The sequence below is a fragment of the Canis aureus genome, chromosome 1 (assembly GCF_053574225.1).
Source record: "Canis aureus isolate CA01 chromosome 1, VMU_Caureus_v.1.0, whole genome shotgun sequence".
In the NCBI taxonomy this organism is placed as follows: domain Eukaryota; kingdom Metazoa; phylum Chordata; class Mammalia; order Carnivora; family Canidae; genus Canis; species Canis aureus.
Genome location: NC_135611.1, coordinates 110,228,142 through 110,250,377, shown reverse-complemented (window position 1 = coordinate 110,250,377; position 22,236 = coordinate 110,228,142). Strand labels below are relative to the sequence as shown.

Genomic DNA, 22,236 nt, shown 5'->3' with positions numbered 1-22,236 from the left:
CAGTCCCCTCCCCCCTCCCAGCCTCAACATCTTCCTATGACTTCCGACTGCCTCCGGGATAAATTCCAAACTCTCTCTGTGGCTTAGGCCAAAAACCTTGCATTCGCCCTTGACACCCCCTCTTTCTCTCACACCTACATCCAATCCATCAGCAAACCTTTTCCGCTGCACCCTTAGATTCTATAGTCTGACCCCCTCTCCCCTGCCACATCTGTCCACGCCACCCCCGGTGGCTCCCCACTGGACTCTCTTCTCTCCCAGGAGCCTCCCCTTGGGCTCCCTGCTTCCACTCTTGCCCCTTTTCCACAGCAGCCAGAGCCAGCCTTTTAAAAGGCAAGTCAGATCATACGCTGTGCTGCATCCAAGAGAAAGAAAAATGGGATTTCCGTAAGAATATCGAGGAGCAATATAGATTTCTTGCTTTAGGTTTGTGGGGGAAGAAGGGGCTTTTTATGTATCTCTCTCGAGGGTGTGGCTTTACAAATATTAGGGAGGGTGGATGCCTGGCTGCCTCAGTAGCTAGAACATGTGACTCTTAATCTGGGGGTCGTGAGTTCAAACCCCAAGTTGGGCATAAAAAAAAAGAGAAAGTACAGGAAACAAGGCACAGGGAAGTCAAGTCTTTTGGGGTTAAGTTGAGATTTGAACCCTGGCAGCCTGGTTGCAGGATTACCCTCTTAACAACTTCACCGTACTGCCTTTCTTTCTCATTGGCCTCTCTTTGACCAAATTTCTCCAGGGTACATGCCCCCCCGCCCCTCATCTCCTCCTTCCCCAGTGGTCTCGATGCTTCCCTACCTTGGAACCACAGTGCATGGTATGATCCACTTGAGTTGATTCAATGCAATCATCTTTGGTTGAATTTAATTTTAGAAAATTCCCCCTTTCATCTGCTCCCCCCATAGGCATCCACTCTAGCGTGCTTAATTTTTGGCCTCCATCCTTCTTCTTTTATTAAGATTTATGTGTATCCTTACAGTTAGTTTCTTTGTGTGTGCTTTAAATTTGCAACAATGTCATTGGGCCACAAACCTCATTATCTTCCTTTCATTGTGCTTTTTGAGAGCTCTCTGTGTGGCTGTGCTTATTTCTAGCTTATGAGGAGCGAGTCTTTTTTTTTTTTTTAAGATTTTATTTATTTATTTGAGAGAGAGAGAGAGAGAAAGAGAGAGCACAAGTAAGAGGAACAGCAGAGGCAGAGGGAGAAGCAGACTCCCCACTTGAGCAGGGAGCCTGACGTGGGGCTCAACCCCAGGACCCTGGGATCATGACCCAAGCTGAAAGCAGATGCTTAACCCACTGAGTCACCCAGGTGCCCCTGATGAGTGAGTCTCAAGACTATTTTAAGAGGCTACTCACCAGCTGAATGCCTTCAGGCAAGTCTCTTAACCTCTCTGGTCTTTATTTTTCTGTGTAGAATGGGAGGTTGTCAAATAATGGCATTTTTGGGGCACCTGGGCAGTTCAGTCAGTTAGGCATCCAATTCTTGATTTTAGCTCAGATCGTGATCTCAGGGTTGTGAGATCCAGCCCCACATTGGACTCAGGCAGTGGGTGTGGAGCCTGCTTAATATTCTCTCTCTTCCTCTCCTTCCATCTAAAAAAGTTAATAAATAAAATAAAAATGGCACTTTTCTCATAGGATCATTGCCAGCTGGCATCTTAAAGCATTTAGCACTAGACATTTACTAAGCACTGCACTGACGTTTGCTTCTCTGTCTTCTATATGTCTGTGGGGTATCCCACCATATAGTCCACATTATGCTTCTCAAGCTCTAATAATGGACATCAAATTCCCTCCAATTCTTTGCTTCTAAACTGCACTCAATTTGCATCCTTATACGTACCCCATGTACAGGCCTGTTGGTGAGTGGAGAAATTGGGTTGTCCGGCATCTTCATATTTAATTTCTCAAAGTATTCCAGATTGCTCTCCAGCAAGGATGCACCTATTTATACTCCTGCCATCGATGCCAGATGACCTGTTCTTTCATGTACTTCTCCAGAACTTGGTGTTCTTAGACCACCTAATTTTGGCCAATCTAGTAGATGTGAAAATACTGCTTTATGTGTTTATGGAGATCAGTTTAGCTTCTCTGGGCTTCTTTATATCTTCATTCCCACCCAGAATTACTACAAACACATGCAGCTGTGTGTGTGTGTGTGTGTGTGTGTGTGTGTGTAAGGCTTTGAATACTAACACTTTAATACTTTAGTTCCTGTCACAGTAAAAAAGGGATCATAATAGTACCTTTCTCCTAGAGGTACTCCTCTTAACAAAGAGGATGCAGTGATAAGATAATGGCCATGGATATTTTGTGTTTCCTCCTATGGCAGGTGCTGCGATAGGTGCTTTACATGTATTAACCTATTCATTCCTCATAAAAACACTATGAGGCATATCTGCTGTTTTCATCCCCATTTTACAGGTCAGAAAACTAAGGCATGGAGAAGTAGACTATAGGAAGCAGAGCTGGGATTCAAACCCAGGCAGACAGGTTCATTAACCACCTCATTGCCTCTTACTGGGACATACAAGAAACCACCTATGGCTTAACGACTGCTCTATATTCATCAGCTGTAATAACCAGACAGGACAAACTAGGGGGACTTGGGGTGTGTTTGCTGATGGCCTCAGCAAATCTGATAATGGGTTTATCTATTGGGACATTTTATAAGCATAATGACTATAGCACTTCATATTTTTAAAAAATCATATTAAGGTGTGGGAGACCTGGAAGGGACTCTGGGCCTGGGCCTCTGTTTTCCCATCTGTAAATGGGTAGGATTGGACAAGACCCTGGTCCCTATCCTTTTCTTAGGTCCTCTATTTTCCAAATCAAAGTGCTTCTAGCCAAAGGAGTTGTCCTCCTTTCTAGCACTCACTGGGCACCGGGTCCTGTTTCCAGCTTTTATGTGAATGAGACTGGTGGGCAATTCTCATTGATCTCTCCGCCTACCTTGTGCCTTGTCCAGACAGAGATGGCTGGACAAAGCACACGCTACAGTGATCACTTCCTGAGGACCTCCTGGAAGACTTCCTCATGTCCATTTACTCTCCCACACTCCTGGAACACTATACACCTTCTCCTCCTCCTTGAACCTCTAGCCCTGCCCCACTCCTTGTTCTCACCCTTGGCCCTGCACCAATCTCTCAGAGAGAAGAGAATCCATCGGAAGGTTCCCAGAGCATCTACTTCCTACCTGCACCTGGGACCCTATTCTCTGCCTTTCCTCCTGTTAACTATAGAAACACTCCTAGCGTGCACTAGATCTCATCCTCTCTCATCTATTAGGGACCTAAATCAAGCAATTCTCCCCCTCTCTCTCCTGCTCCATCCACTGTCCTCTCTTCTGGATCATTCTAATGGGCATAAAACATGCTTTAATGTAAATATGGTGTATTAACATCATCTAGCTACAGCTCCATGTTCTGCTGCTCTTTACAGTTTTATGGGAAAACCCTTTAAAAAAGATATCTGTACTAATGTCTCCTGTTCCTTTCTTCAGTCTTTCTTGAATCACCCCAACCAGGGTTTGGCTTCACCACTTGGCCAAATCAACTCTTAAGGTTACTGGTGATCTCCACGTGGCTCAATCCAACAGTCCAGTGACCTGCCTTCATGCCACTTGAGCCCTCTCACCGATAGTCACACCTTCTTCCTAGGTTTATTTTCTTCCTTTGGCTCCCAAGACTCACCACACTCATGATTTCCCTCTAATCTCAGTGGCTGCTTCTTCTCTGTCATTTCTTAGAGGTGGGGGGAGAGGAAGAGGGAGAGAGGAGAGAGGGAGAATGCTAAGCAGGCTCCACACCCACTGTAGAGCCCCATGTGGGGCTCGATCTCACGACTCTGAGGTCATGACCTGAGCCAAAATCAAGAGGTAGAGGCTTAACCTACTGAGCCACCCAGGCGACCTGTCTTTAAACACTGGGGTTGGGAAGCCTGGGTGGCTTAGGGGTTGAGTGTCTGCCTTTGGCCCAGGGTGTAATCGTGGAGTTCCAGGATCGAGTCCCACATTGGGCTCCCTGCATGGAGCCTGCTTCTCCCTCTGCCTGTGTCTCTGAGTCTCTCTCTCTCTCTCTCTCATAAAAAACAAAACAAAACAGGGATCCCTGGGTGGCGCAGCGGTTTGGCGCCTGCCTTTGGCCCAGGGCGTGATCCCGGAGACCCGGGATCGAATCCCACATCGGGCTCCCGGTGCATGGAGCCTGCTTCTCCCTCTGCCTGTGTCTCTGCCTCCCTCTCTCTCTCTCTGTAACTATCATAAATAAAAAACAAAAAAAAAAAAAAAAAAAAAAAAAAAAACACCGGGGCTCGGCACTTGGTCTTCTCTTTTCCTTGTTCATTCAGACTCATATATTCACTCAGCCTCTCAACAAGCCTACCAAGGTTTGGAAGTCTGTTAGGTATCCCATCATGTCCAAAACCAAACTCCTGATCCCTACTTCTCCCTGCCCCCACCTGCTATTCATATAATCTCAATAAATGGAAACTTCATCTTAGCAGCTCCTCAGATCAAAAAGCCTTGCAATCATTTTGACTCGTTTCTTTATCTCCCTCCCGACACCCAATCCATCAGCGAATACTGTCAACCCGACCTTCAGAACATGTGCAGATCCTAACCACGTCTCACCACCTCCACTGCTACCACCCTCATAAAAGCCACCATCATCTCTCATTTGAATTACTTTCTGAATCTTTTGCTTAAACTATTAACCATTTTAAAGGGTATGAGCCAGAGGCATCTAGCATTCGCAGTGTTGTGAAAGCATTATCTCCATTTAGTTCCAAAATACTTTCATCATCCCCAAAGGAGACCTCACACCCATTAACCAGTGACTCCCCCATTCCCACCCCTACCCCCACCCCGAGTCCCTGGCACCACTAATCTGCTTTTATTTCTCTACAGATTTGCCTACTCTGGAATTTCATGTGAATAGACTCATGCAATGTGTGACCTTTGCGTTTGGCTTTTTTCATTCAGCATATTTTCCAGGTTGGTCCACGTTGTAGCATGGACCAGCAGTCCATTCCTTTTTATGGCTGAATAATATTCCGTTGCATGGATATACCATACCTTGTTCATCTATACATAGACATTTGAGTTGTTCCCACCTTTTGGCTGTTGGCCACCATTACGAATGGTACTGCTGTGAATATTCATGAACAAATATTTGTTTGAGCATCAGTGTTTAATACTTCTATTTTTTTTAATTTTTTAAATTTTTAAAAATATTTTATTTATTTATTCATGAGAGACGGAGAGAGAGAGACAGACATAGGCAGAGGGAGAAGCAGGCTCCATGCAGGGAGCCTGACATGGGACTCTATCCTGGGTCTCCAGGATCAGGCCCTGGGCTGAAGGCCGCGCTAAACTGCTGAGCCACCCGGGCTGCCCAGTGTTCAATACTTTTAGGTAAATACCTAGGAGTGGAACTGCTGGGTGATATGGCAACTGTATGTTGAACTTTTTCAGGAACTGCCAATGTATTTTCCACAGGTTGCATCATTTTATTTCATTTGAATTATTTTAATAGCCTTCTCTCTTTTTTAAAAGAATATTTATTGATTTACTTGAGAGAGAGAGAGAGAGAGGAGGGGCAGAGGGGGAGAGAAACTGAAGCAGACTCCTAAGAGCAGAGCCAGACATGGGTTGAGGTGGAGTGACGTGGGGCTCAGTTTCACCGCCCATGAGATCACGACCTGAGCCAAAACCAAGAGTCGGATGCGCAACCGCCTATGCCACCCGGCATCCCTTAACAGCCTATTCTTAACACAACTGCCAGCATCACCACTTACGACATGAGTAAAATTGTATCTGGGTTGCCCTCCACTTCAGTGGGTCCCATCTCACTTTAGAGCAAAACCCAGAGACCTCACAATGGCTTACAATACCTTACATGACTTGGCTTCTTGTTTCCCTTCAGGTGTCTTCTTCCATACTCCCACTCACTCAGTATTGGCCTCCTCTTTGATTTTTGTTTTTTAAGTAAATGCTAACCCCAACATGGGGCTCGAACTCATGACCCCGAGATCAAGAGCCATATGCTCCTCCTTACTGTTCTTTAAATGCATCAGGGAGGACACCTGGGTGGCTCAGTGGTTGAGCATCTGCCTTTGGCTCAGGGCATGATCCTGGGGTCCTGGGATTGAGTTCTGCATTGGGCTCCCTGCGGGAAGCTTGCTTCTCCCTCTACCTCTTTCTGTGTGTCTCTCATGGATAAATAAATAAAATCTTTAAAAAAATAAATGCATCAGGCAGGGGTGCCTGGGTGACTCAGTTTGTTAAGTGTCAGGCTTCAGCTCCAGTCATGATCTCAGGGTCCTAGGACCAAGCCCCAGTTGGGCTCCCTGCTCAGCAGGGAGCTTGCTTCTTCCTCTCCCTGCTTGTGCTCTCTCAAATAAACAAGAAAAAATCTTTAAGAATAAATAAATAAATGCATCAGGCAGGCTCCCACCTCTGGGCTTTTGCACTCATTGTTTGCTTTTCCTGGAATGTTCTACCTCTGTATCCGGAAAGCTGGTTTCTTCATTTTCTTCAGGTCTCTTTCCTAAGTCACCTCCTCTGAGGCACCTCTGACCACTCTGTTCTCTTTACTCTGCTTTGTTTTCTCCATGGCATTTACCACAAATCTGACAACATACATTTGTTTATTTATATTTAAATCTTTGTCTCCCTTCTACTAGGTATGGGTTTTTTCTCTTTATTCACTGATGTACCTACCCCCAGCACCCAGAAAAGTGCCTAGAGCATAGCAAGTGCTCAGTAAGTGCTTGATGAATGAAGGAATGAATTGAACTCCATTTATGGATGGAGAAAGCAAAGTTCAAGGAAGGGGCATGACTTATGGGAGTTTCCACGCTGGTGAGAGGATGCTTTGGGATTCCTTCCCCTAACTTCCTCATATGTCTTAGATTCTAATCCTGACCTCTTGGACTGCAAAGCCCGAGTTCCTAACTGGCCTGTTTTGTGAACTTTATATCTGGGCCTAAATGTTAGTCTTTTTAGCAACACTCAATTTAGAAGTGAGAAAACTCGTATCTAGAGAGGCCAGGGGACCCCACAACCAGTTGGTGACAATGGCAGGACTGGCCCTTAAGCTTCAGGGCAGGATTCTTGGCATTAGCCTCTGGCATACAGTGGACACTCAAGAGCATGATGTTCAGGATGGGTTTATAATCAAGCTCATGCCAGCTTCAGGGCTCTGATTTTCAAAGATCCTTCAATGTGTTCCTAAGCTCTGCCATTTTCATAACATTGGCCAAAGGAAGATATTTAAATGCAATTGGTTAAGACTACTGTCTTTTTCCAATTCTACTTTCCCCTGTTACACTTCTCTTTACTGTGGGTGGTGCTGCAGTAGCTTCGGGCATTTGAGGGATCTAGCTGGAGAGAAAGGTGAGTTGAGGATACATTTAGGTTGGGTTTCGTGGGATATGGTGATGTGGTTTAGAGCCTCTTTCAGATATACTTAAATTACCTAACTAGCAGTCCTGGTTTCAGAACATCTTCCAAGAATGTTCCTATTGTCGGAGGTGCTAACTCACTAGCTAAAAGGCCCACAGTCTATTGTGGCATGACTATATGCTTTAGTGGCCTGTGCAATGGAGGTGAGTCAGTAAGTAAAAGGACTGAGCCAGGAGCACCTGGGTGGCTCAGTGGTTAAGTGTCTGCCTTTGGCTCAGGTTATGATCCTGGGGTCCTGGGATCTAGTCCTGCATTGGGTTCCCTATAGGGAGCCTACTTCTCCCTCTGCCTATGTCTCTGCCTCTCTCTCTCCGTCTCTCATGAATTAAACAACAACAAAAACAAAGCAAACATAAAAAACACTTAAAAGGACTGAGCCAGAAGTTACTCCATGAAAATATTTTCCAAAACATACCTAATGTGACTTAAACTTTGTGAAAGTTTTCACAGATATCCATAAGGATTTTGATGACATCACCAACACCGATTTGTGAAGCTGAAACTTTTCTAAATGATAACGACAAAAAAAAAAAAAAAAGTTCCATCAAGCATACTGGAGGAAAGACAATTCACTTTTCTCCCTGCAGATTAGTATATGATGAAATAAACATATGCAGCCAAAAAAGTAGGCGACTACCACAGAGGTGTGTCAGGCAGTAAATTAATGAAAACATTACGTTATCTTTTGGGATTTTGCAAATGTTCGTGGTATTTGTCAGCTCTTTTAAAAATATGTAATTTGAAAAAAAATATGTAATTTGTTATTATTTCATATTCCAAATGTTCACGTTCATACCCAATTTTGTGTTAGTGCTTTCGTATTTTTTTTTTTTTTACGATTTCATTTATTCATGAGAGACAGAGAGAGAGAGAGGCAGAGATACAGGCAGAGGGAGAAGCAGGCTCCATGCAGGGAGCCCAATGTGGGACTCGATTCCCCAGGATCACGCTCTGTGCCAAAGGCAGGCGCTAAACCGCTGAGCCACCCAGGGATCCCCCTGTATTTCTCTTCTTTTCTTTTCTTTTCTTTTTTTTCTTTTCTTTTTTTTTCTTTCTTTTTTCTTTTCTTTTCTTTCTTTTCTTTTTTTCTTTTCTTTTTTTTCTTTCTTTTCTTTTTTTTTCTGTATTTCTTTTCTTAAGGAACGCTCCCCCCTTCCTTACTCCTCCACCAAATTCTATAAGCTCTATCAACCCTGTTGATGATTCATTGGCTCAAAATAGGAATACGTTTCCAGGCTGTGCGATCCCCGGGCAGTGGCTGTACCTCTCTGAGATTGTTTTCTTAATAGTCAAGTGGCGATCATAGCAGCCCCTACACCGCAGGGTTGTTGTTAAGTTAAAATAAGTCAGGGCCTGCAAAGGCGCTTCAGCACCTTCAGGAACGCACCCAGCAACGATAAATCTCAGCCCATCTTTACGCTGAGAACTTCCCTGCAGCTTCCGGACCCGCGGTGGCCGAGACCTTCCTGTGCGCATGCGCTCCGGACTCTCCTCCAGCCCGCTCCTCCGCGTGGGCGGGTCCTAGGCCTCTGCAGGGGGTGATGGGCGGGGTCAAGGGGCTACTTCCAGGATTTCCTCCCCCTCCGAGGGACAACCCCCTTTGTATGACTGGCAGCGGTCATTAGCCAGTAATAACTGGAGAAAGGACCTACGACCGGGCCCATGTAGGAATCTCTGGTCCGAGTGGGCCAATTGCAAGTCTTGGGGGGCGGGTCCTCCTCTGAGGCGGGACACGGAGTGACGGGCGTCCGTCTTGGCTAATCAGAAGTAGGCTGCGAGCCAGCCAGGGCCAGTCAGAAGCGAGAAGGCCGGATCCCGGGGCGGGGCTGGAGCTACGGCAGTTGAACCGCTCGCGAGGAAGGGTGCCTGTGGAGACGGTGAGAGGCGGCGGGAGTGGCGGGTGCGCGGGCTGGGGTGGCTGTCCTGGGGGGGGAGGGGGTGCCCTGGGGGAGGGTGGGCTGCGGCGGACAGCTGACCCGGCAGTGTAAGGAATCAGGAGAGGGTGACCTTTAACACGGATAGGCGCTCTGAGGAGGGCTTGTGAGTAGGAGGGCAGTATCTGAGTCGGCGAGGGGGAGATGTTTTGTATTTCCCAGGAGGGTCTTTAATGGGGAAAGCATGTAAAGCAGGAGACAGCAGGCGGTAAAATACAGAAATTCCCCAGTAAGTAGAGCCCTGTGATTTAATGGGAGGTTTTAAGGCGAAGGGTTAGTATAGCGCGGCGTGGAGGAGCGGAGGTCCGTGAGAGGAGTTGCAAACTGGTTTGGGTGGAGGGCAGGTTAGGGACAGCACCGACGGGGAGGATGAGCGAGGACTTCGCGAATGAAGGGGTGCCTGAGCGAGGTATGAAGGCATATGACACTCATAGCGTTTATGCATGGCGTACTATGTGCCAGGTTTTGTAGGAATTATTCTTAAACTTCCCAACAGCCGTCCGGGTGGTTAAGACTTTGGGCTCTGGAGTTGGGTTCCCTGAGTTGAAGCGCTGGCCCTGCCACTGAACGTCATGGTAGCTTTGGGCAAATTCTTTGGCTCTCTGTGCCTCAGCTTTATCATCCTTAGAACGAACTCATCTTTTCTCTCTCTGTGCTGCTCACCCGCTGTCCTCGTGCAGTCTCTTGGCTTGCATGCTCTTTATATGACAATGCCTGTCTGCAGCCTGGATCTCTCCCCTGAACTCCAGACTCATGTGTCCAGTGGCTGACTCTTCTCTACTTGGAAATCCAACTGATATCCATGCTTTAAAAACTTGTCCCAAATCAAACTTGTAGTTTCCCCCTTTCAGCCTCCCAAAGCTGCTGATGACAGTTGCATTCTTCCAGGTACTCGGGACTAAAGCCTTCGAGTTGTCCTTGACTCTTCCTTTCCCTTGCCCATGTGCCATCTGCCAATCAGCAAATCTCATGGATCTATCTTTATTTCTTTTAAAAAAGATTTTATTTATTTATTCATGGGAGGCAGAGACATGGGCATAGGGATTATGACCTGAGCCGAAGGCAGATGCTCAACCACTGAGCCACCCAGGTGCCCCTCATGGGTCTATCTTTAAAACACTTCCAGAATCCAGCCCAATTTCACCAACTCCCTTGCTACTCCTTTGATTCATGCTACCACTTGCTTTTACCTCTAGTCTCTTGCAGTGGCCTCCTCCCTGGGCTCCTTGCCTCTGCCCTGAATCCCACAGTTGGGGGTTCCTATTAAAGGAGAAGTCGGATCATGTTGCTCCCTGGTCCAGGCACTCCCGTGGCTCCCACCTCACATAGTACAAGTCCTTGCCAAACCCACAGTGACCTACCCGATCCAGCTTTCCCTCCACTTTGCCCTCAACTCGCGCCATTCTTTCTTGTTTGCACTGGTTCAGCCACTCTGGCCTTCTCATTCCTCAGACATAGCAAATCCATTCCCGCCTGGGGAAAGTCCTTGCTGCCCTCTGGATCACATTCCCTCCAGATGTCTACGTGGCTTCTCCCTCACCTCCCTTACATCTCTGTTCAAATGTCAAATCCACAGACAGACCCTCACAGACCACCCAAGCTAAAATAGCTCCTGTTTCTCCCTAGCCCCCTCATCACCTGGTTTTGTTTTTCTTCGGTAACACTTAGCACTATATTAGTGTTTGTTTATACCTACTGGCTTCTTAGACTCCCACCCCCCACTAGAGTGTTGGTTCTATAAGAATATAGAATTCAGAGCCTAGAAGTGCCCATAGAGGCTTAAAAAGTGGTACTTGTATTAAACCACCATCACCACCATTTCTGGGGTGTGGGAGGAGCACTCCTGGCGGTATAGGGCAGTGTTGTTGAACTGAGATAGTCTTGGAGTGGTGGGGTCAAGATGGAGTAATAAACTGGGCAGGTTGTGGTATCCAAGGGCAGAAGCTCTCAGATCTCAGTGCTCCGGGAGCTTGTAGGAAATGCAGATTCCTGGGCCCACCCACAGGGGTTCTGCTTCTGTAGATCTGGGATCATGCCAAAGATCCTCCATTTTTATCAAGCACCAGTATTCATGCTGAAGGTCTGCACTCCTCACTTGAAGAAACAGACCAGCTCAGAGCTTGTACTGGAGCTCTCATCATTAAATTCCCCTTCTGTGGCTGGCCCTCTGCCAGGCAGTGCTGAGGACACTGGTGATTGAGACAGCTCCTCACCTAGCCCGGGAGTCAGGGAGGGCTTCCTGCAGGAATGGACATTGGAGCTGGGACCTGTTGACAAAGGAGTGAGCTAAAGGAAGAGGGCCTTAGCTATATCTCCTGTGCCTAGAACCCCGTTTCCTGGCATCTAGCATAAACTCACAAGTGGTCCCCGATCTGTGCCAGAATGCTGAAGATACAAGAATGATCAAAATGGCTCTGCCCTCTTGGGCTTCTGGTCTGTCGACTAGCTGTCAGCTAGTTGCACAGATGGTAAACAGCTGACCGAGTGCCAGGCACTGTTTGAAGCTCCTTACATGTATTAATTTAATCCTCACAATCATCCTATGTGAGATGGGAGCTTTTATTATCCTCACTTTACTGAAGGGAAAAGGCCCAGAGAGGGTAAGTGCCTTGCCCCGGGTCACATTGTTGGTAAGTGGTGGAGCGGGAACTAAACCCAGGAGTCCCTGTCCTGCAGTGTGTGTCATGTTTAAAGTATGAGGCCACACCTAAGGATTGATGCATGGAGGGAAAGGAGCAGAAAGTTATGGGAGAAAACAGAAGATGATTGGGGAAGGGTAGCTGGGTAATGGGTAGGGGGACCAATGTGACAGCTCCTCACTGTAGGATTTTAGGCAAACCTGTTTCATCCTCTAAAATCGGGGATGGTTACGGCATCTACCAGGGAACAGAATTAAGGACAAGTCACTGGTTGATATGTGTACATAGTCCTTATTTATCTAAGTAAAAAAGTGTTTGAGGGAGAATAGGGGCTGAGATTTGGATACCCCAGAGGGTGGTGGTGGGCTGCAGTGTGCACTATGGAGGGGTGGATTGTGGAGAGTCCTAAAGGGCTTTTGTGGTTACGTGTTTCAGGGGAACAGTGTGGAAGGCTTTGGTCTATATTCTGGGGGGGAGGTGCAAGGTGAAGGGAGGGGAGTTCACTCACATGGCAGGAAGGTGAGCTTAGAATGGGGGCAAGGAGTCACTCAGGCCACGCCAGTGCGTGTATGTCGGGTTGGGGGTACACTGCATAGGAGAATGCAGCTAGGTCTTGGCCAGGCTGGAATATGTGGTGGTGGCACCTGGGCAGCGTGCTGCAAACAATGTGAAATAGCCATCAGGGTTGGGGGTTGACAGCGGTGGTGATTTACCCATATCTCGTATGAGAGTTGGTGATGTGGATTTGTTTTGGGGGAAGCCCAGCATGGAGGATTCTCGGCTCCCACCCCAGGGCGAGGGCTTTGAAATCCAAAATATCCAAGGAGCGCTCTTGGGAGGAGGAAGAGCCAGGGACCCAGATGGAAACGGAGAGGGGACTCACCGTATTGAAAGATGAGACGGAAAAGGGCTGGAGTCTGAAAGCTGTGTGTGCTTGGGCGTATGTGCAATGTGCGTGCGTGTACGTGCGTGTGTGCTGAAGCCATGATGTCACAAGGCAGAGAAATGGGGTCAGGTGTGTGGGCCAGAGTGGGGTGCTGGGGTGTGCACGCAGAGCGCACGCAAGGTTGAAGTGCTGACGTCACGGGTTGGCGAGGGCGGGGCCTTGAATGCAGGGTCAGGAAGCTGAGACGAAGAGGAGCTAGGAGAATCTGGGGACTGGAACGAGACCAGCAACCAGGATGGGCCACTGGTCACAGAGCAAGGATGGAGGATGCAGGTAGAAGGACGGGGGGTGAGGGGTGAAGGAGGGAAGGGCTTGGGACCTGGGGAATCTCAGAATTGGGGGGGAGTAAAGGGGATGTTCTGGAAAGCCTCTGCAGGGAAGAGAGGTGGAAAATGTAGGGAAGGGGTTTACATGGAATCTGGGAGGGAACAGACTCCAGGTGAAATATGGGGATAATGTGAGACAGGCTGAAAATGAGGTAGATCCCCATTTGGGCAAATATGCAGGCAGAATCCGGGAGGAATAATAGGAGGGAGCAAAATTCAGGTAAAATATGGAGGAAAGCCCAGGGGAACATGGGGGCTAGTGTACGGAGAAGGGGAATGTGGTCCCCTGCCCCCCGATCTGGGAGAGATGAATGGCAGTAAGGGACTTGGGAAAGGGAGTAGAGAGGGCTGGTGTCGGGAATGTGGTAGAAGGGGTGAGGCTGGAATATGGAGGGAGGGAGGTTCTGCAGTGGGGAGGCGAGGAGAGTCCAGAATCTCTAGGCCCTCTGGGGAATGAGTGATGGGCTGTGGGATTTATTCAGTCAGCAGTCGTTGAACACTCACGACAGAAGGCGAGAAGAGGGGATGAGGGGAAGGGAGCGGGCGAAGTGTGTGGAGGTGTGGGAGGCAGGTGTGTAAGGGGACAATGGAATTCGGGGAGAATATTCAGGGGCTTAGTATCTGGGGACTGAGGTGGAGGCTAGTGACGTCAGGGCGGTTGGATACAGAAAGGCCCTGTGATATGGTGAAGGGCTGCTATTCTCAGGATGCCAGTGGGGAGCTAATGTGGGGGAGTGGGGAAGGAGAAGAGCAGGGCTGGGTTGGTGCTGGAGATGGGGTGGGACGGGCCCCTTTATTCCTCTGTCTCCTCCCCGGAGTTAGGTACCACGAGTGGGGTGGTGAACTGGGCAGTGAAGCTCCTCGGGCGGTCTGCGGGTACCTCCAACGCCGTGGTAACCAGAACGGCGCGACTGTTGATTGGCTCGCGAGTCGGAGGGGCGGGGTCGGAGGGCGGGGTCTAGGACGCCTGGTGGGGCGGGGCCCGCGCTGCCAGGCCCCCGCACTGAGGACCAGGGGATGCGGGATATGTTGAGCCGCATAGCTGTTTGCACATAGATCAGGGATTATTAACCTCACCCCTGAACCTCCAGAGAATGTGAGAGTGCCTAATTGTGAGAGTGTGGATTTTCAAGGGAAAAAGGTGTCTCAATTTCAAACAGGCTTCCAAACATGAGAGACCCCTCCCCCAAATAAACTTAAGAGCTTGGGTTGAGAGACAGAGGAACCTGCCAGGATGTCTGGGGCTTTGGGAGTTGTCCTTCAGCCTTGGAGAAAGGGGATGTATGGATGGGCCTCAGGGTGGTATTCTGGGAGCCCCTGAAATTACTTGCAGAGGGTTATGGGCTTATTCATTTATCTGGGGAGGGGACCTAGAGTTTCAGGGCTCATCATTTTCTGGCTTTACAATATTATATTTTCTGATATCAGCCTTTACGAGGATTTCTTGGGGAAAGTGTGAGGAATAAAACATGTAGCGGAGAGGAGACCAGGCTTTGGAAGGGTCCCTATGATATGGGTTAGGGCAGCCCTGGGTAACTCTGTCTTTGGGGCAGCATAGGACTCTGCTGAGTCTCAGTTTCTCCATCTGTACACTGGGGAGAAAATGGGCTTGCCTTGTTTCTGTTGTCTTTCAAGACACAACAACAAAGTAATAATAATAATGCCAGTATGTATATGAGTGCTTGCTGTGTGTCAGGCATTGCTCAATTTGTCCAAGGATTTTAATGTGATTAACTCATTTAATCTTTACACCAAGGAGATGAGCACTGTTGTCCTCCTGTGGGCTTGTGAAAGCCTGCATGAGCATCCTCTGACCCGGTATATCTCATCTCTGTCCCTCCCTCATGTTCCCCTTACTGTTCTTAGAACAAACCAGGAATGTCCCACCTTAGAGCTCTTGCCTGGCTGTTCCCTTTCCCTCGACACTCTTCCGCCAGATATTCACCCTTCTTACCCCCCTCCAGGCTGCTGCTCAAAGAGGCCTTCCCTAGCTACCTTAGCTAAAAGAGCAACACCTACCCACAATGTCTCCTTTTACTACTACTTTGCTTTTTTTTTTTTTTTTTTTTTGACATTTTTATACCTCTGACTATTGCTGCCCTCTTGAGGGTAGGGGCATGATTTGGCTTATCATATCCCCAGCACCCAGGATGGCATGTGCTTTAAAGATAAGGAATCTTGCTCCAAGAGAGGTTAAATATATGCCCATATATATGCACATAGCTGGAACCCGATATGAACTCAAGCAGCCTGGGGCTCTTATTCTGAGCCACCCCCTAAATTCCAGGCTGAAGGCAGAGATCTGACCCTTTCTTCCACTTCATAGAGCTAACAGCGTGTGGTAGCCCTATTGGCTAAGAGAAGGTACTTAGACTAATTAATAAAATTGGTTATTAGTTCACTGGACATGATTTAAGTGTATCATTGATAATATATAGTGCCGCTGTTCTCTAAACTTGGACCACTTTCCCTAGATAGCCATATGACTTGCTCCCTGACTTCCTTCAGTTCTCTGCCCATAGGTTACCTCCTCAGAGAGACCTGCCCTGATCCCCTATTTAAAATTTGCCCTGCCTGACCTCAGTACTCTGTCCCCCTTTGTAGCTTGATTTTCCTCCACAAATGTTTGAATAATTAATATATAATGAGCATAGGATTAATAATAATCAGTATTAATCATGATTCTCTTGTCAGAAATCATATATTCTACTAGCCAGCGTGTGTTGGGCATGGACACAGTTCTAAATGCTTTTATGTGTATTGTCCAATTTAATCCTCATGACAACTCTATGAGGTGGATGCCATTATTATACCCATTCTGCAGATGAGGAAATTGAGGTGCAGAGAGGGAGTCTCTTTTCTAAAGTGCCAAAGCTGGTAAATGGTGGAGGAAGCATATAAACTCTGGCCTTCCAGCTTTCGAGCCTGGGCTCTCAGCCCCTCTGGGTCTCTGTCTCATCCCTCTCTCCAGCAACACTGGCCATGGACCAGCCAGCTGGCCTGCAGGTGGACTACGTCTTCCGGGGTGTGGAGCATGCCGTGCGGGTGGTGGTGTCTGGGCAGGTGCTAGAGCTGGAGGTGGAAGACCGGATGACAGCTGATCAGTGGCGGGGCGAATTCGATGCCAGCTGTGAGTGTGCCAGCCTTGGGTGGGTTCACCTGTCCTTCCCCAGGATCACCTTCTTCCTGAAGATGAGTCCAACCAGGAACCTGCCCATCTGCCTCTTCTACCTAACCAGAGACTCTAAGGTGGGGAGGGCGGGGTGGAGGGCTCATCCCTCAGGCCAGAGGCACTGGAATTGGGGAAAGTTGAAAAGCTTGGATGGCAGCTCTTGGGCTGGCAAACGGTGAGACTTTAGGAAGGATTTTTCTTTCTACCCAGTCATCGAAGATCTAACTCACAAGACAGGGAACTTCAAACAGTTCAACATCTTCTGTAACATGCTGGAGTCAGCTCTTACCCAGGTAGGGGCCAGGGCTGGGGGCCAGGGGAGGTTTTCTGGATCCCTGGGGGGGTTAGATGCCTACCTGATGTATGCAAGACCTTCCACCTTCTCTTTCCTTAAAGGGACAGGGCTATCTTTTTCTTTCCCAAATGTAAGTGGTTTATTCTGATCCTAAGGAGTTATTCCTGTATAAAAAATTCATGTCGTAGAGAAATGTAAAGAAGAAAGTAAAAATCACTCTACTTCTAATACTCATGCCTGGTAATATTTTATTAATATTTTGGTAAAAATCACTCTAGCCTTTTCTCTACTTCTGTTTACTTGTAAAAGTGTATGTGTATGTGTATTTGCAGATGTATAATTTTATATAGCTGATGTATTTCCCCAAGTATTTTTTAAAGATTTTTTCATTTATTTATTCATGAGAGATACAAAGAAAGAGAGGGAGAAGCAGGCTCCATGCAGGAAGCCCAATGTGGGACTCGATCCCAGGGCTTTGGGATCACACTCTGAGCCAAAGGCAGACAGACACTCAACCCCTGAGCCACCCAGGCATCCCTTCCCCAAGTATTCTTTAACCTACTTTTAAAGGATTCAACAATATTTCACTAACATTTAGTCACATCAGTGAATATAGGTATTCATTTGTGTAATTTTTACTGAGCATCTATACTGGTAGTAGACATTAGGATACAGCAGTGAGCAAAAGAGACAAAGTTCTGATCCTTATGAAGCTGAATTCTAGTGGGAGAAACAGAAAATTAGAAAAATATATAATGTCAAGTAGTTAAAAGTATTAATAGGAAAAAAAGGCTGGAAGTTAGAATGGCAGGAATGCTATTTAGACATCATTTTAAAACTTTGAACTACATTATTTCTTTAATTGTAGATAAAATTTGCACTCATAATGACAGTGTTTCAGTGCATGATTTAGAAAGTGACAGTCTCTTATAATCCCCTTTCTATCCCATACTTCAGACTGTTAATGTTTTGGTATGTGTAAGTAGTATAGCATGAACTCTGAAGTCAGATTCATCACTGCCACTTACTAGCCGGGAACCCTGGGCCAGTTACTTCCCTTCCATGCTTTAGTTTTCTTTTTTCCCCTCTTTCTTTCCTTTTCTTTTTCTTTCTTTTCTTTTTTTTCTCTTTGAGAGAGAGAGAGAGTGCATAAATGGGTGGAGGGGCACAGAGGGAGAGAAAGAATCTTAAGCAGGTTCTACACTCAGCATAGTCTAACTCAGAGCTTAGTCTCGAAACCCTGAGATCATAACTGGGGCCAAAATCAAGAGTCGGATGCTTAACTGACTGAGCCATCCAGGTGCATCATGCCTTAGTTTTCTTAACTGTAATGTGGGGATAATAATAGTCCCTATTTCAGTGTGGTGAAGATTAAGGTTCTGTGTAAAAAGCTTAGAATAGCACCTGACTCATAAGTGCTTTACAGATATTGTCTGTTTTTATTATTGTCATCAACTTGTGAGTTTGTCATCCTTATTAGTGGCTGCATAATATTCCATTATAGCCTTGTGGCATGATTTGTTTAACCCAGTGGTTCTCAAGTTTTTTGGTGTCACAACCTCTTTATGCTCTTAAAAATTATTGAGAACGTCAAAGAGCTTTTGTTTATGCAGGTTTTATTTAACAATATTTGTTTGCCCTGTTATATATTAACTAGGTGTTTTATAAATTAAAACTGAGAATGAAAAAAAAAACTGAGAATGATGTAAACATATTTACAAATTAATAATAATAAATCAGTTATATGTTAAATTACATTTTTATGAAAAATACATTTTCTTTTTTTTTTTTAAGATTTTATTTATTTATTCATGAGAGACACAGAGAGAGAGGGGCAGAGACACAGGCAGAGGGAGAGGCAGGCTCTGCAGGGAGCCCGATGTGGGACTTGATCCCCGGTCCCCAGGATCACACCCTGGGCTGAAGGCGGCGCTAAACCACTGAGCCAACTGGGCTGCCTTAAAAATACATTTTCTAAAACAAAATAAATTAGTAGGAAATATAGCATTGTTTTACATTTTTGCAAATCTCTTTAATGTCTTGCTTAATAAGAAACCGCTAGATTCTTAGATGTGGTTCTGCATTCAGTCTGTTGTGCTATGTTTTGGTTGAAGTGTATGTAGAAAAATCTCCCTCAGGGCATGTGGGTAGCTCATTCCGTTAAGTGTCTGCCTTTGGCTCAGGACATAATCCCTAGGGTCCTGGGATTGAGCCCTGCATTGGGCTCCCTGTTCAGCAGGAAGTCTGCTTCTCTCTCTGCCTGCTGCTCCCTCTGCTTGTGCTCTGTCTCTCTCTGTCAAATAAATAATAAAAATTTAAAACAAAACAAAACAAAAAAAGAAAAATCTCCTTCACATAGATATGTAGTTGGAAAAGGGAGTCCTTTAATCCTTCTTTGCTAACATACTAAAAGTGGACAGGTGGTAATTTCTTAAAGGTTTGTTGTAGTGTGGAGTCCAAAAGCTATCAATGAACTTTTTGTCTTATGTTACATTAAAATCCTTTGATGTATCTTGAGCTTTCCTTGGATCTTTTACCCACTTTATGATATCATGCATTGGTCATGTGGGAAATACGGTTCAGTGAGTTACACAGATCTTCTGAATGTTGATACATTTCATTATACAATATCAGGAAGTCACATTTGTTAATATCCTCCCTGATCTCACCAGGAAGTCTTTCAACATCCAGCAGCTTCTGAACCACACAGTGGCAGATCCAAGTTTTCCAAAATTCTAATTTTTGCTGTGAAGTTTGAATTTTGTCATTGGCAACAAATACCGTTAGCTGTTTTTCTTGAAGTGACAGTCTGACTTTGTTCATTTTTGAGAAAATGCCTGCCAGACACCCAAGTCTGAATAACCAGAGTTTTGTCTGTCAGTCGTTCTTTCAAGTAAAAATAGCATTCCATGAAAGAGCGGCTAATTTAGCCCCAAACTCGATTACACAAGTTTCTTCCTGAGACAACTGTCGTACTTTGGTATGCCACAAAATGTGTGCTTCCCATCTTGTCACAGAGTAGTAAAAAGCCATGTACTCAAGAATGGAGATTGAATAAAATTAATAATTTCTACTGCTTCATTAAGGATGCTCTAGGTTGGATTTCCTGTGTTAGATTTGTTTCTTCTTCCTTCCTGGCCCCCCACTGAGACTGCATGGCAACAGAGAATACAGTGACTGCTAGTACATTTGACATCACTGGCTTGATTTGCACTAATGGACACCATCAGTTTTACCCACCATTATTTTTCACCATCGATGTAAATACCAGCACAGCCACAAAGGGCACATGGCATTTTAGTATTATTATGAAAATTGTTTGGACCTCGTGGACTCCCTGAATGGGTCTCGGGGACCCCCAGGGGTCTTTGAACAACACTTAGAGAGAGATACAACACTAAGCTGTCCCTCATGGTGGAGCATTTAAGTTCTTTCCAGTTTCTTCCTCTGGTGTCCTTGTGCCAGCCCCTGGGGCAGGGCCATCTTGATCATCAGCCTCAGGAGCCCAGCTAGCCCAAAGAATGGATGGGGCATGGCCTGGGCATCTGGGTTTTGTGCTCTGGGTATGGCCATGTTGGGTCTGGTGGCATTTCCTTCCATCCTCCTCCAACAGAGCAGTGAGTCAGTCACCCTTGACCTGCTGACCTACACAGATCTGGAGTCCCTGCGAAATCGCAAGATGGGGGGCCGCCCAGGCCCCTTGGCCTCAAGATCAGCCCAGCTTAACTCCAAGCGCTACCTGATTCTCATCTACTCCGTGGAGTTTGACAGGTGGGGATAAGGGACTGGCTCCAGGCTTTGGCTGGTGGGCAGGTGGGAGGGGATGTGATTAGAACTCAGGAACCCCTGAGGGCAAGTGAGGGTATTTCCTTTGGAATCTTCAGTGTTGAGATTCTATCATTTACTATGTGTTGGGCTATAAGTAGCAGAATAACTATTGCTAGTGCTTTAAACAAACAATAGTTTATCACACAATAAGATGTCTAGGTAGGTGGCTACTACCCAGCAGTTTCTTTAGGGACTCAGGCTCCTTCTGTTTTGTTTTGTTTCCTTTTGTCATTGGTAATGTGTTGGCTTTTTGACCTCCATCCTTATCTCTTCCTGGTCACAAAATGACTGCTGCCCCCCAGGCACTGCTTCTGTATCAAAGCAAGAGGAAGAAAAAAAAAAAAAAAAAAAAAAAAAAAACCAAGGCAAGAGGAAGAGAACAGGGCCTTACTAGCTAATTGCAACTACCATTTTCTTTTCTTTCTTTTTAAAAATTTTTAAATTTTTAAAATTTATTTTTTATTTTTATTCTTTTAAAATATTTTATCTATTTATTCATGAGAGACACACACACACACACACACACACACGCAGAGGCACAGACACAGGCAGAGGGAGAAGCAGGCTCCATGCAGGGAGCCTGATGTGGGACTCAATTCCGGAACTCCAGGATCACACCCTGAGCCAAAGGGAGATACTCAACTGCTGAGCCACCCAGGCATCCCAACATCTACCATTTTCATCAGGAAAACAAAAGTGTTCTAGAAGATGGCCAACAGATTTCCGATAATATTTGGCCAGAAATGGTCTTGTGGCCTTGCTCTAATATTTGGCCACAAGTGGTCACATGCAGAGGATACTAGGATAATGAATAAGCTGGCTCTTTAGGCTGTATAGTGGGTGATGGCAAGTCAGAAGGGAGTTGGGAATGGCTTTTAGGTAGCCAAGGGATGGTGTCTGCCCCATTTGATAATAGCTCCTGGATTTTCTAGTGGGATGTTGTCTGTTCCCTATGCATAGCATCTGGTGGGGGAGTTAATCAAGGTACCCTACCTCTCCTCAGCCAAGAGGTGAGGCGGGTCAGGCCATTTAGAACCTACCCCTACAGAGTCTGAGTTAGGACTGTGCTTGGTGGCAAGCAACATGATCCCAGTGTTCACTCCACCAGCAGGATATGACAAGGAAGTTCGCCCAGACTGCACCAGGCCTGTCAATCCCAGCAGTTCCAAGATTGCTACATAATGGAGTCTGAGGGGTGGCAGGCTGCTGTGAGGGGTAGGGGAGCAGGGAAGGGGCTCGAAGGTGCATTCAGAACTTAAGACTCTGGTAATGTGAGGTTTTTGGAACTGGGTTTTTTCATACTTGAAGGCTCTCAGGGTCTGGTAGTTACCCTCGGGTGGCTTCTTGGCCTCTGAGCTGCCATGGTTCTGATCCTCCTCAGGATTCACTACCCGCTGCCCCTCCCGTACCAGGGCAAGCCAGACCCTGTGGTCCTGCAGAGCATCATCCGTTCACTGAAGGAAGAGCTGGGCCGCCTTCGAGGGCTGGATGGTCAGGATGTGCGGGACACCCGAGAGAGCGAGATCTGGCACCTGAGGGAGCAGTGAGTCTTGGGAAGGGAATGCGGCTGTGGCTGTGTGGGGGAGGCATCCAGGCAGGCATGCCATGGCCCCCTGCTCAGTGCT

General features: G+C 46.6%; 1 protein-coding gene across 11 annotated transcripts in view; it reads left to right on the top strand.

Moving 5' to 3' along the window:
- Positions 1 to 9,190: 9,190 nt before the first annotated feature.
- CCDC61 (coiled-coil domain containing 61) overlaps positions 9,191 to 22,236 on the top strand; it is a 32,181-nt gene continuing 19,135 nt past the window's right edge. For 3 of the 11 annotated variants that reach the window (XR_013352177.1, XR_013352179.1, XM_077847945.1), the window contains exons 1-5: positions 9,645 to 9,814; positions 16,288 to 16,446; positions 16,699 to 16,781; positions 20,397 to 20,554; positions 21,993 to 22,154. Coding sequence is in view for 9 of the 11 variants with exons in the window: in XM_077847945.1 (XP_077704071.1) it covers positions 9,775 to 9,814; positions 16,288 to 16,446; positions 16,699 to 16,781; positions 20,397 to 20,554; positions 21,993 to 22,154 (602 nt within the window). In the remaining 2 variants the exon portion in view is untranslated. The other 8 variants (XM_077847971.1, XM_077847981.1, XM_077847994.1 and 5 more) reach the window with 8 other exon arrangements.